Genomic DNA, 15399 nt, shown 5'->3' on the forward strand with positions numbered 1-15399 from the left:
TTGAAATGCAGGGTTATATTCCGCTTTAATAAATGTAAGAAACAAAAAGGAACATAGTGGGGGTCAAAACATACATTAGATGTCATCAAATTGAGCCTCAGAACAGCAGGTCCTAATAAACAGGATATTTGAGGCAGATCGTATATTCTAATATCTTTCGATATTCAAAAAAAGGAACCTGCCCCTTAAATACAAACCGGAAATAAAAACATCAATAACAATAACAGCATCTCATCGTCCTGCCTGTAAACAGTTCTTTGATTTTAGTAGATCAGCTTGGTCCACACAACATTGATAGATCTTAGGAATCCAAAGGGTCCGCACACTCCAGGGTGATTAAATCCACATTTATTCAAAAGTCGTGACACATATCCATTCCATAACCAACGATTCGTTTCGGGGCCACGGAGAGTCCCCTTTGTCAAGGTAACAATGCGGACCGGTCAAAACCAGCCTTATCAGCCTGATGACAGACTGTACTCACCGGCAAACTGTCGTCAGAATGGGTCTGACAACTGGTAGCTTGATACAGTCTGACGTGTTTGAAGCTTTATACACATCATGCAATATTACTGTCAGATCAACTCATAAATTTCCAGAAAGTCTTATCAGCCTCTAATCGACAAACAGATCAATTTTGTTCAGTGCTGAACTCAAAATTGACCCCTTTCTCAGTCGGAAGCAGATCAGACATGCTGAAAATTATTGGTCAATCTGATGAGAAAATTGCATGGTGTGTATAGGCCTTAAAGTTTTATTCCTACCGACTGTCCAATCCAGTTAATGTGTATGAAGGGTTCCTCTAATCACCTTGCACTACAACACGGCCTGTGAGTCATTTCTATATATTGGCCTCAATTCACTAAGCTTATCTCCTGTCTTTAATAACTCTTCTGAGCTGTTTCTACAGTTATCACTATGGTGATAACAGTAGAAACAACTCAGAAGAGTTATTAAAGACGGGAGATAAGCTTGGTGAATTAAGGCCATTGTGGCAATTTTTGAATAAATGAATGAGGTTCATAGTTAATGACATGACTGGGTTAGTAAATGTTGATATAGCTTACAATGAGGTGGGCCTGACTTTGAGATCTCGCTTTCCTAATTTCCCAGGAGTTAAAGAAGACGGAGAGCGAGAGGCTGCAAGTCCAGATTCAGGCCTATCTGGATAATATTTTTGATGTGAACAGTCTCCTGGAAGACACTGAAAACAAGCATGAGATGCTGGAACACGTTGATGAACTACAATCTCATTTAGCTGATGTAAGTCTCTGGCAGATAAACAATCATCCAGATGATCGAGAAATGTGTGTGAGGCTTATGATGAGTGATGTCTTCTGTCCCTCAGCTCACAGAGAGACTCCAGCAAACAGAAAACGAGTATATGAGGAGAGTGGCGGAGCTGGAGAAGCTGCTTGACCAGACTCGTAAGGAGCTCAGTGCTTTAAAGGTGAGTGTGAGCTTCTATGGTTGCTATCAAAAATGTACTCTGTTCACTGTGTGCTACGGTAAGCATTATGGACAGGTTTATTGCCCATGTGACTTATTCTACCAACTACAGGCAACATTTATGTCTGAAAACTTTTTGAAACCTAAGCAGGTTCTAAACATGTCGAAATGTATGGATTGATGTCATACTTTGGCCAGCAAATATTGTCTGTAATTGCCACCACCACTCCCAACACACAATTGTTCCCAGCTAAAAAATTTGGTTAGAGTGCTCTGGCCAAACACTGGGTGAGTATTGCCTATCTAAAGCAATGTCACCCCACAAGTCAGTGAGTGGTGAGTCTCTTTGCTTCTGTGTGTCTCCCACATGACTGAACCTTCAACCAGTCTGCTGAACCAGGCTCTTTGTTCAGCAGTGTCTATGGCTTCCTCTGCATATGAGATCTTCAGTACTATCTGTAGATCTCAAGAGAGGCACAGACTGAGAAATACAAAGTACAGTATTTAAGGCACGGGAAGAAGCCTGAATAAAGAGTCTCACAGACAGTTGCCTAGACCAGTAACCACTGTCCTTTGATGGTGCCAAAATGACTGCCTGAGCGCCGCTATAGTTGTAATTCCCATTATGGCCTATGGCGGCGCCTGGTGCGCCCAAATTTCTGCACTTTAAATGATTTGTCCTTTTAAGTGGATTGTTCCTTTAATCTTCCAACAGGAGCAACAAGCCTCACATGTCCGACTGGAGACCCATCAGACTGTAACACGGCTGAAATCCGGTGAGAAAGGAGTGCTCTGGGTTGAGCCTGCCGGAGACACAAGTACAGAAGACTCCCCTCCCGCTGGTGGTAAAACGGGGTTCCCGACTACCATGACAGTTGCACCAGCCTCCCCATCAGCCATCAGACTGACCTTGATATCATCTCCCAACATAGCTGAAGGTATTACTAGCCTTGGAAGAGCACCTGTGGCTTTTGAGGAAGTGTGCTGTAGTGTAGAAAGATATTCATATTAAGCAATGCTCTACTGCAGCGTAATTGTAAAATTATAGTATATGTATTTTAAAAGAGTATAAAGCACCTCCATATCCCCCCCCCCCCCCCATTCTCTGCCCTTCTCTTCCTTTCCCTTCCTTTCTCTTCCCTTCCCAACAGGGGCGTAACTAGACATCATTGGGCCCCCCTTCAAAACTTTGTATGGGGCTTCCACCGCCCTCGCTTTCTGCACAGGAAAACTGAAAAAACAGGAAAAACACCAATGTGTTTTCCTCATGCAGATTAAAACACTTAGACTTAAAGGAAATGTCAGGCAGTCTATTCTACCCCCAGATCCAGGGCCGGGCAGAGGCAAAGGCTGGAGAGGCTCCAGCCTCAGGGCGCAGTGTAGGAGGGGGCACACAATTCATTCAGTTGTCATTCCTAATTGTGTATGAAGCAGAAAGAAATAAGAAAAGGGGATACATGGCAGTGACTGCAAGCCAGATAACTAGATATTAAGGTGTTGGGGGGGTTGTGGGACCTGTGGCCCTCTTAGTCTAATAGCAATCAGTGTGGGACAGCTGGGATAGGAGGGATGGGGGGGGGGGGGGGGGGCGCACTTTGGAGTCTCAGCCTTGGGTGCTGGAGGACCTTGTCCCTGCTCTGCCCAGATCTACTTACCCGAGGATTCCTCCAGCCCCTTGCAGCCGACAAGTCCCTCGTTGCAGCTCTGCTCCCAGTACATACATACAGACTCAGCCGTACTATTTTACTACATGAGAGCACATGCTATATGGAGGGACAACAATGACATGCTGAACATAAGATATAGTATTCACTGTAACTTTGGCAAAACATTCAGAATGTCACTGACTGGTACTGTTATTACAGGATTTTGGAGTCTGTATGAGACAACAAGCTCTCAATGAGGCAGCGACAGTCAGACAACAATCTTACCCACTCCACTGTGTCTGTAATCAGACACCATAAGGTCACTAGCCTGTGTGTGATAAGAATCTAAGAATCTCTTCTGAGGGATTGTTGAATAAGGGCCAGTCTACGACTTTTTTTCAACCTGTGACTCCTTTGTTTATAACGTTGTATATGAAGTCATCAGAACTTTGCTGCAGTGTGAGAGAGATGTTTTTTTTACGAACCCTAGGGAGCAGGGACAGTGTACAAATGCCAAAGTGTGTATGATTCCTTATCTGTGTGGTGGACACATGCAGTCAATATAACAATGTTACAATAGCAGAATACATTTTCTCTCCATGCCCTTAGTTGCCAGTCTCTCAAACTTTTCCTCCCACGGCCCCCCTGTGGCTTCTGCCCCACTGCGGAGGCATCCCTTGCAAGGTCTATTGTTACGCCCCTGCTTCCCAAGTCTTGTATCATTATGTAGAAATTATTCTCCTTTGTTGTTTAAAGAACACCTGTGGTGAGAGTGATATTATGGCTGCCATATTTATTACCTTGTAAACAATGGCAGTTGCCTGGCAGTCCTGTTGATCTTCTGGCACATGTAGTTTCTCTGTCAAAATTAGCATATGGCTAATCCACTAAAACCTGAGTCAGGGTACTTGATCTGCATATGCTTGTTCAGGGTCTATGGCTAAAAGTATTAGATACATTGGATCAGCAGGATTGCCAGGCAACTTGTATTGTTTAAATAATGTAAATAAAGATGGCAGCCTCCATACCACTCTCAACTTGTGTTCCCTTTAAGAGAGCAGTTTGCTGTTATAAGTTCTTAAATAAAAACTCCTGACTGTACTATTCATTCTCATTTGGCTCTATTTTAAATTGTTCTCAATGAAATGCAAAGAAATTGCATTTATTGGAACGAGCAAACTATGAGGATTAATTATTACCAAAGTGCAGTTTTTATGGCATGAACAAAACCTCTTGGGAAGATTGACACATGGATAGCAGAAATGATTAATATATTGTTATGTTTTCCCCCTCAGATACTACGAATCATGAGTTAGAAGAACACTCTGATAACTCCGCCTTGCCTTTACTATCAGCTCTGGAATTGGAAGTAAAAACTGTCCCACCAGCTCCACCAGTTCTTGGGCCAGGTTCCAGTACTGTCTCAACCAAACCCTCAAAGTCTACTGAGTCTGCTGTAGAACCTGTCATTGCTCCACCTCCTCTTCCTCCTCCTCTCCCAGGTGTTGAAGTTGATAGCATGGAATTTCAGCCACCCTCAAGACCAAACAGTGCAGACACTTCTGGCGCTGTTCCTCCTCCCCCACCACCTCCTCCACTTCCAAATGTACTTTCTGTACCTCCTCCACCCCCACCACTTCCTGGTGTGGAAGGTTGTCCTCCTCCTCCTCCACCACCACCTCCATTACCATCTATTGGGGGTCCTCCTGCTCCACCACCTCCACCACCTGGTGTTATTGGTGGCCCTCCTGGTCCTCCACCACCTCCTGGAGGCTTTGCTTCATTAGGATCAGCCAGCTCTAATACAGGTACAAACACAGATAAATTATGTTTTTCATATATTTAAAGGCTCCGCTATTGTTGTGGGCGGGGATAAAGGTAAGCTATCTTAGATAACATAAACAGTCTGGATTTGGTACCAAACTTTCTCTTAAAGGCCCACAGAAAGATACAAATCGGTCAAAATGAAAGACTCTTTTTACTGACATCATTTGAATTGTTTAAAAACTTTTTGCACAGATGACTGCTTCAGTGAATGACCAACAATGGTGCTCAGGTATTTTGAAGGACCGACATGACATCACATCGGCAGATGATCGTTCATCATCAATAGCATGTACAGATCTTTAAACGATCATTAAATTGTTAATCTGTGAAGTCTACAAAACTTCCTCTGCATCCTTTGGCATTCTTCTTGCAGTTTTCTGTTGTTGTTTACATCAAATTGCATACTTAAACGGGCACTATGGCGAAAAATTTTAAAATTTTAAATACCGGTATGTACAAACATATACAAATAAGAAGTACATTTTTTACAAAGTAAAATAAGCCATACATTACTTTAGTACTATTTTGCTGTCACTTACAGTAGGTAGTAGAAATCTTACAGAAGCGTTTTGGACTAGTCCATTTCTTTATAGGGGATTCTCAGTGATTTATTTATTTTTAAAAGCATTTAGTGAATGGCAGTTGCTCTGTCCAACTGCCAACAAGCTGTGTAGTGAGCAGGACGGCTAGCCAGAATCATTGTTTAAATCCTTTTTAGGAAATAGGTTTATAAAGAATAAAAGCCTTGCTGAGAATCCCCTATGAAGAGATAGACTAGTCCAAAACCTGTCACTTCTGTCAGATTTCTACTACTTACTGTAAGTGGCAGCAACATAGGAGAAAAGTTATTTATGGCTCATTTTACTCTGAAAAAAACATACTGCTTATTTAAAATATGTTTGCACATATTTAAAATTTTACAATTTTTCGCCATAGTGCCCCTTTAACCATATCTAAAGATATAACCGTTACTTCCTCATGTAATTACTGTGAGATACAGTAGTAGCATGACCCTCGGTATTATAGTAGTGCGACCGCTACTACGGTAACCCGCGTGTTACCATAGTAACTGTCACTCTACTGGAGTGCTGCGGGTACGCTACTAGCGTATCTACACGAGGAAGTATAACATAGTATTGCCATACGCTGTGCATGATGTTTGATGAATCAACCTCAATGGAACCAACCATGTACTGTAGGTTAAACAGCCATGCATTATATGTTGTAATTATTATCTAAAAGATTACTCTCTCTCCACAAGTAAGCCTAATCCGTATACTCACCTGACACAGGAAGATGGATCTCAGTGACGTCACCTGACGACGAACGCTCCGATCCATCTTTCTGCTAGCGGAAAGAGGTGACGTCATGCGGCCGCGCGCGATGGGCATGACCGAGAGTTCAAACGATCACTGCACTTTGCGTGGGAGTCATCAGGGATCTTAAAGAGCAAATCTGCCGTGACGGTGATTATCGCCGCACATCGCAAAGCATCATTGGCCTAATCGCGCACTTGTACCCACATCACCAGATCACAGAAAATATTGCTTGTCACTCAAACAAATCACTGGTCAACGGAGGAATGGCACACAAAAAACGCAACATGGGTACGAGCATTTAGCCATATAACTGCATAAATGTGCAGTCAGTTAATTACTACAAAGTTACCTGGGAATGCCAGATTGCTTTCTAGAGACTGGAAATCTGCTGATTCTTCACTTCTGCTGCAAAAGGTGCTTTGTTCTTGTAAATTGGAAGGATACTTAAAGGAAACATAAAGCATTTTGATGCTATCGAAGAAATTTCCTTAGTAATTATGAAATGTATTTTTAAACTTGTTTTTGTATCTTAATCCTCTCCTCGGCCTTTATTTACTCAGTATGGCCGATGGTTCTGTTTCCTAATGGTCCCTTATATGGCGCTCCTGCCGCTCTGCTTTCATTTACAGAGCGGCTGACAGAGCGGGAAGTTTTTTTCCTCTGCTTGTGCACTGTTTGAAGTGCACGAGCGTCTTGTATTAGCGCGCGCGTCCGTCCTCCCCTTCTGCACAGGGTGTGCATGCTCATTATTGACATGTTGACACGTGACACGTGCGCATGACGTGCGAGGTGACGTGTGCGCATGAAATCCATGCGCTCGCCTGCAGTCAGCCGCACGCACTGGCGTAACAATAGGGCCTGCAGCCCCTGCCCCCGTGGGAGGCCCGCTTGGGGCCGTTTTGGGGGGCTGGAAGGGACGCAGCATGAGGGGAAAGCCATGCTGCACTTCGGCGGGGATGGGTGACTTCCCCCCCCCCCTCCCTCGCCTTGGGCTCTCCCCTCTGCGCTCCCCTCCAGCATTGAATAGTTTGTGTATGCAGGCGGCGGGCAGCGGCAGGTACATACCTTCCGTGCGTTCCAGCGTGGACGTTTCTCCCTTTAGTGTCTGACGCGACTTCCTGTATAAACAGGAAGTCTCGTTAGAGGCTTATTTGAAAAAAATAACACATCGGCTTTTGGACCCGGGGAGGTCTGGACGCTCATCGACTGGCCGGTCGATCAGAAATGGTGAGGGGGCGCTACATAGGGGGATAACGAGGACTGGACCAAAAATAAAAGAGCAAATACTACAGTAAGTGAATGATTAACTTAAAAAAAAAGTATTATGTTTATTTAGGAAAAAAAGATTGGTTTAAGTTCCCTTTAATTTACTAAAGGGTGACTAATGTATTTGCCCAGACCTGACCTACTGTCCTAACAGAGGCAGAACATTGCAAGAACTTGCAAGGTGGCTATGATGACACAGGAGGTACAGGGTGTATGTTCAGCTGCTTCAAGGTGCCTGTATGGGAGACATTTACTGTAACTAAGATTGGTACAGAGCTGTCAGGTTTAATGTTGCACATTCCCGACTGAGCATTCAATCTGGCTTTGCTCAGGAATCATTATAGCTGAGTCTGTCTTCTCTAACGTCTTTTTAAACCCAAGCCTGCCCCCTTCTGGCTCTGCTATAATGACTCCGCTATAATGATTCCTGAGCAAAGCCAGACTGAATGCTCAGTCAGGGATTTTATCAGGGCTGATAGCAAGCAAGCTAAACAGTGAAGAATGAAACAGAGAGCAGGGTGGGTGTTTTCTCTAACGTTCCCTTCCCACTGATTTATACGGTAAAATACATGAAGGTGCTTTGTCTCTGGCTCACTTAAAGTGTTTTCCTAGATCTGTGTAGGCTATTAGTTGCATGGGTTTGTTTGTTTTTTCTTCCACATTTTTGGTTGGCACCCCGGGCACTGGTTTGTACCACAGATTATCATTGCTATAGCCTATAGGCAACAACCTTGTCAAAGAGATTGTGTCTGTGCATTTCCCCTTATGGCTTCAACAGTAGGATGATGCAACCCAAGAAGCAGCAGTCCAACCAACAACTGACTATTTAATTGCAGGTGCAAAAATACTGGTCATGTGGTCAAACATTTAATACAACATTTTTAATTCAAACAAAAAAGGTATAATCTGAGCACTCAGATTGATAAGCTATTAGATAGTATTTGTAGATTTGTGCCTGGAGATAGGCCTGCTTGTTTGTTTCTAATATCTAAAGAATCTAATAATCTATTCACAAAACTTTGCTCAACTAAGCCCTCTCATGGATGTATATGTTTTTTTTTTTTAATCTGTATTTATAAATTTATACAAAGATCTTTTTCACATAGGCATGAGTATTAAGAAACCAGTCCAGACCAAAAACAGGATGCAGGTCCTCAACTGGGTGGCTCTAAAACCCACACAGATCAATGGTACAGTCTTCACACAGCTGAATGACGAGAAGGTGCTTCAGGTATGAAAAGTACAATCCGTGGTCTGATATAAAGAGGTGAGAGATCACTTCATTCATTTACTTATCTTTCATCTTCAGGAACTTGACATGAGTGACTTTGAGAACCAGTTTAAGACCAAGGCTCAGGGTTCCAGTTGTACCCCCTTCTCAATGAAAGTAAAGGCTGCACAGAGCCAGCCAAGCAAGGTTTCTCTCATCGAAGCAAATCGGGCCAAGAACCTGGCAATTACCCTCAGGAAAGCAGCTCTGACTCCTGAAGCTATCACTGCAGCCATTAAAGGGTAAGTAACACATTTAGGGCAGGCTCTAGACTTTTTTTCTGCCTGAAATCTAGAGCCTGCCCCAAGCAATCACAAAGACCAGGGCCGGCCTTAGGTTTCACAGCGGCCTGAGCGAAACCTGATTCTGGAGACCCCCCCCCCCCCCCCCATCCTCTTTACACCACACCAAATGCCCAGATCTCAGTGACACATCCCATATGTATAATAGAAAAACACTAATAACCACAAAATGGTGCATTATCTTGAATAGAGTTGGGCCGAACCTCCGATTTTAGGTTCGCGAACCTGGTTCGCGAACTTCCGCGGAAGGTTCGGTTCGCGTTAAAGTTCGCGAACCGCAATAGACTTCAATGGGGATGCGAACTTTGAAAAAAAAAATAATTATGCTGGCCACAAAAGTGATGGAAAAGATGTTTCAAGGGGTCTAACACCTGGAGGGGGGCATGGCGGAGTGGGATACATGCCAAAAGTCCCCGGGCAGAAATCACATTGAATGCTAAATGACAGGCCTAAAGTGCTTTCAAACATCTTGCATGTGTATACATCAATCAGGTAGTGTAATTAAGGTACTGCTTCACACTGACACACCAAACTCACCGTGTAACGCAGCGCAAACAGCTGTTTGTGTAGTGACGGCCGTGCTGGACTGGTGCGCACCATGGCGAGAGTGCAGGTTTTGGTGGCTTTACAGCCCATATGGTCGCCTGGCTGATGTAGCTGAATGACAGAACAGTGACTGTCCAGGTATGCAGTGGCGGGTTCACTGAACAGGTATACAGTGGCGGGTCCACTGAACAGAACAGGTATGCAGTGGCGGGTTCACTAAACAGAACAGGTATACAGTGGCGGGTTCACTAAACAGAACAGGTATACAGTGGCGGGTTCACAGAACAGGTATGCAGTGGCAGGTTCACTGAACACAACAGGTATGCAGTGGCAGGTTCACTGAACACAACAGGTATGCAGTGGCGGGTTCACTGAACAGGTATACAGTGGCGGGTCCACTGAACAGAACAGGTATACAGTGGCGGGTTCACTAAACAGAACAGGTATACAGTGGCGGGTTCACAGAACAGGTATGCAGTGGCAGGTTCACTGAACACAACAGGTATGCAGTGGCGGGTTCACTGAACAGGTATACAGTGGCGGGTCCACTGAACAGAACAGGTATGCAGTGGCGGGTTCACTAAACAGAACAGGTATACAGTGGCGGGTTCACTAAACAGAACAGGTATACAGTGGCGGGTTCACAGAACAGGTATGCAGTGGCAGGTTCACTGAACACAACAGGTATGCAGTGGCGGGTTCACTGAACAGGTATACAGTGGCGGGTCCACTGAACAGAACAGGTATGCAGTGGCGGGTTCACTAAACAGAACAGGTATACAGTGGCGGGTTCACTAAACAGAACAGGTATACAGTGGCGGGTTCACAGAACAGGTATGCAGTGGCAGGTTCACTGAACACAACAGGTATGCAGTGGCAGGTTCACTGAACACAACAGGTATGCAGTGGCAGGTTCACTGAACACAACAGGTATGCAGTGGCAGGTTCACTGAACAGGTATGCAGTGGTGGGTTCACAGCACAGGTATGCAGTGGTGGGTTCACAGCACAGGTATGCAGTGGTGGGTTCACAGCACAGGTATGCAGTGGTGGGTTCACAGCACAGGTATGCAGTGGTGGGTTCACAGCACAGGTATGCAGTGGTGGGTTCACAGCACAGGTATGCAGTGGTGGGTTCACAGAACAGGTATGCAGCCAGACAGGAACAAGTTAAGCCTAACTAATCTTTCCCTGAGAGACAGTCTGCAGCAGCTCGCCCTACTCTCACTAACGCATGCAGCACACGAGTGACCGTAATGGCCGCCGCTGCCTGCCTTATATAAGGGGGGGTGGGGCTCCAGGGGCTAGTGTAGCCTAATTGGCTACACTGGGCCTGCTGACTGTGATGTAGAGGGTCAAAGTTGACCCTCCATGTGCATTATGGGGCGAACCGAACTTCCGCAAAGGTTCGCCTGTGGGACGCGAACGCGAACCACTGAAGTGCGCATGGAACCGTTCGCAGGCGAACCGTTCGGCCCAACTCTAATCTTGAATACACTTAAAAAACGTTCAGGAATATTAATAAAAACAATCAGTGGGACAGTTAACCCCCCCCCCCCCCCCAATTCATTTGGATTGATAGCACAGCACCGACAACAATTTTCACCATGTGTTAAAGCCGCAGTGCGCCCCCCCCCAAAAAAACCCCCCTCAGACTTAGTATAGGTAGGTAGGCACGTATAGGTGCCCCCAGTATAGGATCTCATGTGTAGGTGCTCTCAGTATAGGTAGCCAAGCATAGGTGCCCCCAGTATAGGAAGTCAGGTGTAGTTCTTCCCCCATAGGTAGCCAGACGTCAGTGCCTCCAGTATAGGTAGCCAGGTGTTGGTACCCTCAGTATAGGTAGCCAGGAGTAGGTGCCCTCCCTCAGTTAGATAGCCAGCTCTAGGTGCCCCCTTGGAAGCTGCCGCCCTGAGCGACCGATAGGGTCGCTCAGGTCAAAGGCTGGCTATTGCAAAGACCGGGTTTCAGTGTTTGGGATATAAAGTGGACTAAAAATCTCATACCTTGCATGCTACAGAAGAGAATGACCCCATAAAAGAAATGCGTCAGTCACCCCACATATAAAATGTGACAAACACCCCACTCATGAAATGCGGCAACCGCCCCTAAAATTAAATGCCGCAATCACCCCACACAGGGATTACAGAAATCACCCCAAAAATGAAATTTAAGAATTACCCCACAGGGGAAATTGTAACAATTACCACACAGGGAAAAATGCAACAGTTACCCCACATGGAATCGAAGTGCAGTCAGTCTTGTAATGTTTCCCCCTTCCAAAAGTATACATAATTAGGCAGAATTTCCCCTCACAAATACATATAATTAGGCAGCGTTAACCTCCATTCAGTAGTGTTTCACACATCCCTCAAAATTACACAATAGGCAGCATTTCCACCCATAAATCACATAGTAGTCACCCCCCAAACCCTACCACTAGGTAGCGTTTCCCCCCCAACAAGACAACATAACTAAGCAGTGTTTACCCCCTACAAAAATATTAGGCAACATCCCCCAAATAAAACCGTACCACTTAATTCATTTAGTGCCCCTGAGCTACATGATGTCATAACTAGAGCTGGCCCGAACCTCCGATTTTCGGTTTGCGAACTTTCGCAGAAGGTTCGGTTCGCGCAAACTTTCAATGGGCTTTTGAAATCCTGCGAGTTGTATAATGGTTAGGATAGCAGCCTACAGAGCGGTAGGCCTGGGTTCTGATCCTGGCCAATGTGACATACTACTAATCCTCAAGCAAGCTAATTTTTATCTTGGATATATCACAATGGTACATGCTAGACTGGCTTCAGCATGTAGCATTGTAGTGTGTTGTGTTGGTGATATAATGGTTAGAATAGCAGCCTACCGAGCACTAGACCTGGGTTCGATTCCCAGCCATGTAAGCTGGCTTTTGAAATCCTACATTTCACTAAGCAAGCTCATTTTTCTCTTGGATATATTGCAATGGTACATGCTAGGCTAGCTTCAGCATGTAGCATTATAGTGTGTTGTGTTGGTGGTATAATGGTTAGGATAATGGTTAGGATAGCAGACTACAGAGTGGTAGGCCTGAGTTCTATTCCTGGCCAATGTGAGTTGGCTTTTGACATACTACAAATCCTTAAGCAAGTTCATTTTTCTCTTGGATATATCATAATGGTACATGCTAGGCTGGCTTCAGCATGTAGTGTTGGTGGTGGTATAGTGGTAAAGAGAGCTACCTACCAAACACTCAGACCTGGGTTCAATTCCCGGCCAAGGTATGTAAGCTGGCTTTTGAAATTCTACAATTCCCTGACCAGACCTCTGGGAGGAGGGAGGAATGTAAGGAATAACAATCAGCTAGGAACAAGCCTACAAGAGCCTAACTAAGCTTTCCCTAGCAGAGTCGGTCAGCAGCTGTCCCTTAACTAATTACTGTAGGTAGACGAGTGAGTAAAACGGCAGGAGAACCTTGCCTTTTATAAGGGGGGGTGGTGCTTAAGGAGTGAGTTTAGTCTAATTGGCGACAATGTGCCTGCTGACTGTGATGTAGAGGGTCAAAGTTGTGCTCAATGGAGCATTATGGGGGCGAATCGAACTTCTGCAAAAGTTCACCTTCGCCAGCGAACGCGAACCACCTAAAGTTCACCTGGAACTATTCGCAGGCGAACCGTTCTGGCCATCTCTAGTCATGACTCCTTTCCAGCGGTGATCTTAAGATTTTATTGCAGTAGCTCCTTCCTACCCGTTCTGTCTGGAAATCATGGCCAAGGCTGGACCGAAGAGGAGAGACACATTGGGCTGTGCAATGCAGGCACTGGCACCTCTGCTACCTTCAAGACCGCTTCTCCTCTCTGCTGTCCCACTCTTGTCCCAAGGATGCTGGGTATGTGCTGCACCGCCACAGTGGCACTCACCTGCTCTCAGTGGTTTAGCGATGGGATCAACAGTTACACGTCGTGCTTCCTCTCTGACTACAGCAGCGCCTTATGTGACCAGGCAGCACATACTTACAGGTCCCATGAGGCACCGCTGTAGCCATGGATACAGGATGGTGGACAAGCAGCTGGAGATCCCATCACTGGAATGCTGGGAGTGGGTGAATGACGCGGTGCTGCATCAAAGCTATATCGCGTCTCTATGTCACCCGGGGAGGTTGTGGAAATGGGAGGGAGTGCAAGGAGGGGGACATTTTGGAAGGAGGGAACCGCCTTTTGCTGCCGTCTAATTGTTGCCACCCTGAAGCATGTGTTTCACGCTGCTTCTTGGTAGAACCAGGCTGACATGTTATCGTGCCGACGGTGAGTGGGTGGCGGCTCATCCTGCTGCCGTTCAAATCCCTGGCGGCGTTAAATACTTTTCCCCCGCGTATCTGTAGCAACTCGTAGGGAGATGTAATTCGGGGTCTGGCGAATTCCAGATCCCCGAATTACTCTTGCGCGGGGCGCACAGCATAGCCCTAGTGCTATGACAGCACCCAACTTCGGCGCTCTGCACTGAGCATCGGGGACCAAAACAACCTGCTTCGAGTACCGGCCCTGCCAATAGATGTAAACCTAGCATTTCCTTCATCAAAATAAACACAGGCCAGCACTGCATTAGTATATGCTTATTATACATTATAATTGTATTTTTGATAAGTAAAACTTACTAGCCAGTGTAAAGGTAATTGAAGAGTAGTAAAGTTTAGTGTGCGATTTCTGGAAAAAAAAAAAAAAAAGACCTCCCTGTCCCTTGGTTCTGAGCAGTGCCTTGCCGAGTCTGCAGAAGACTTATTAGCCAAAAGCTTACTCTTTTTTTTCTTTCAGTGAACCCGAGGGGAAAATAAACTGATGAGATAAACAATTATATTTATCCTCCTACTCCTAAAAATGACTTTGTTTTTTAAGTATCCCATGGTTTTATTTTATATTAAACATCTACAAAGTAGTTTGAATGTTTGACTGTCTCTAATCAGTGGCAGCCTATTAAGTGTCCCAGAGTTAGAAAAAGGTCAATAGTTCATGCATTTTATTTCTCCCTGCCCTCAGAAGTTTTATCCTGCCAGGAAAACTATTATGGCTGTAATTTGCTTTTCAGTGATGGTTACTATATTCCCGACAAGGTACTGACAAGACAGAAGCTGTCACTTTCATGCCTAGAAATTAACTCTTTCAGGCAGCAAAATAAAACAAGTAAAAGCCTAGTTATTAACCTCTTGAGCCCCAGAGGTTTATACCCCCTTAGTGACCAGGCCATTTTTTAAAGTTCGGCACTTCACAACTTTAACAGTTTATTGCTCGGTCATACAACTTAGCACCCAAATGGATTTTACCTCTTTGTCTTCTAACAAATAAAGCTTTCTTTTGGTGCTATTTGATTGCTGCTGCTAGTTTTAGTTTTTTTTAGTTTTATTAGGGAGCTTACACAGTACAGAGTAGGGTAACTGCAGTCCTGGCTAGCAGCACTGTGAAAAACCTTCTCAATCTGACCTCAGTGGCCACAGAGGCGCTTGACCCAGAGCTTGACCAATTGTTGTGTTTCTCCAAACTTAATTGCCTGATGAAGCGGGATATTGGCCCGTGAAACGCATTGCATACCTGGAGAGTCCCCAATAAATAGTACTGTTACTTTATAACGGCTTATTGGCTGGTCTTATTTGTACCTGAGGGAGGTGAGTGCACCTGTGTCTCTCCTTTTAAGTGGATTTTAATTATTTTATCCTTGTTGGCGCCTCTGTTACTCTAGTTTTACTGCTGACCTCAGTGGATATACTGATTAATGCATAACCATACCTCCCAACTTTTTGAGATG

General features: G+C 45.0%; 1 protein-coding gene across 2 annotated transcripts in view; it reads left to right on the forward strand.

Moving 5' to 3' along the window:
• FMNL1 (formin like 1) overlaps positions 1-15399 on the forward strand; it is a 153526-nt gene that overhangs the window by 75483 nt on the left and 62644 nt on the right. For both annotated transcript variants that reach the window (XM_068261861.1, XM_068261862.1), the window contains 6 exons: positions 1114-1263; positions 1349-1450; positions 2165-2387; positions 4391-4903; positions 8614-8738; positions 8817-9019. In XM_068261861.1, coding sequence (XP_068117962.1) covers positions 1114-1263; positions 1349-1450; positions 2165-2387; positions 4391-4903; positions 8614-8738; positions 8817-9019 — 1316 coding nt within the window. The remainder of the gene's footprint in view (positions 1-1113; positions 1264-1348; positions 1451-2164; positions 2388-4390; positions 4904-8613; positions 8739-8816; positions 9020-15399) is intronic.

The sequence above is a fragment of the Hyperolius riggenbachi genome, chromosome 12 (genome assembly GCF_040937935.1).
Source record: "Hyperolius riggenbachi isolate aHypRig1 chromosome 12, aHypRig1.pri, whole genome shotgun sequence".
Classification (NCBI taxonomy): Eukaryota; Metazoa; Chordata; class Amphibia; order Anura; family Hyperoliidae; genus Hyperolius; species Hyperolius riggenbachi.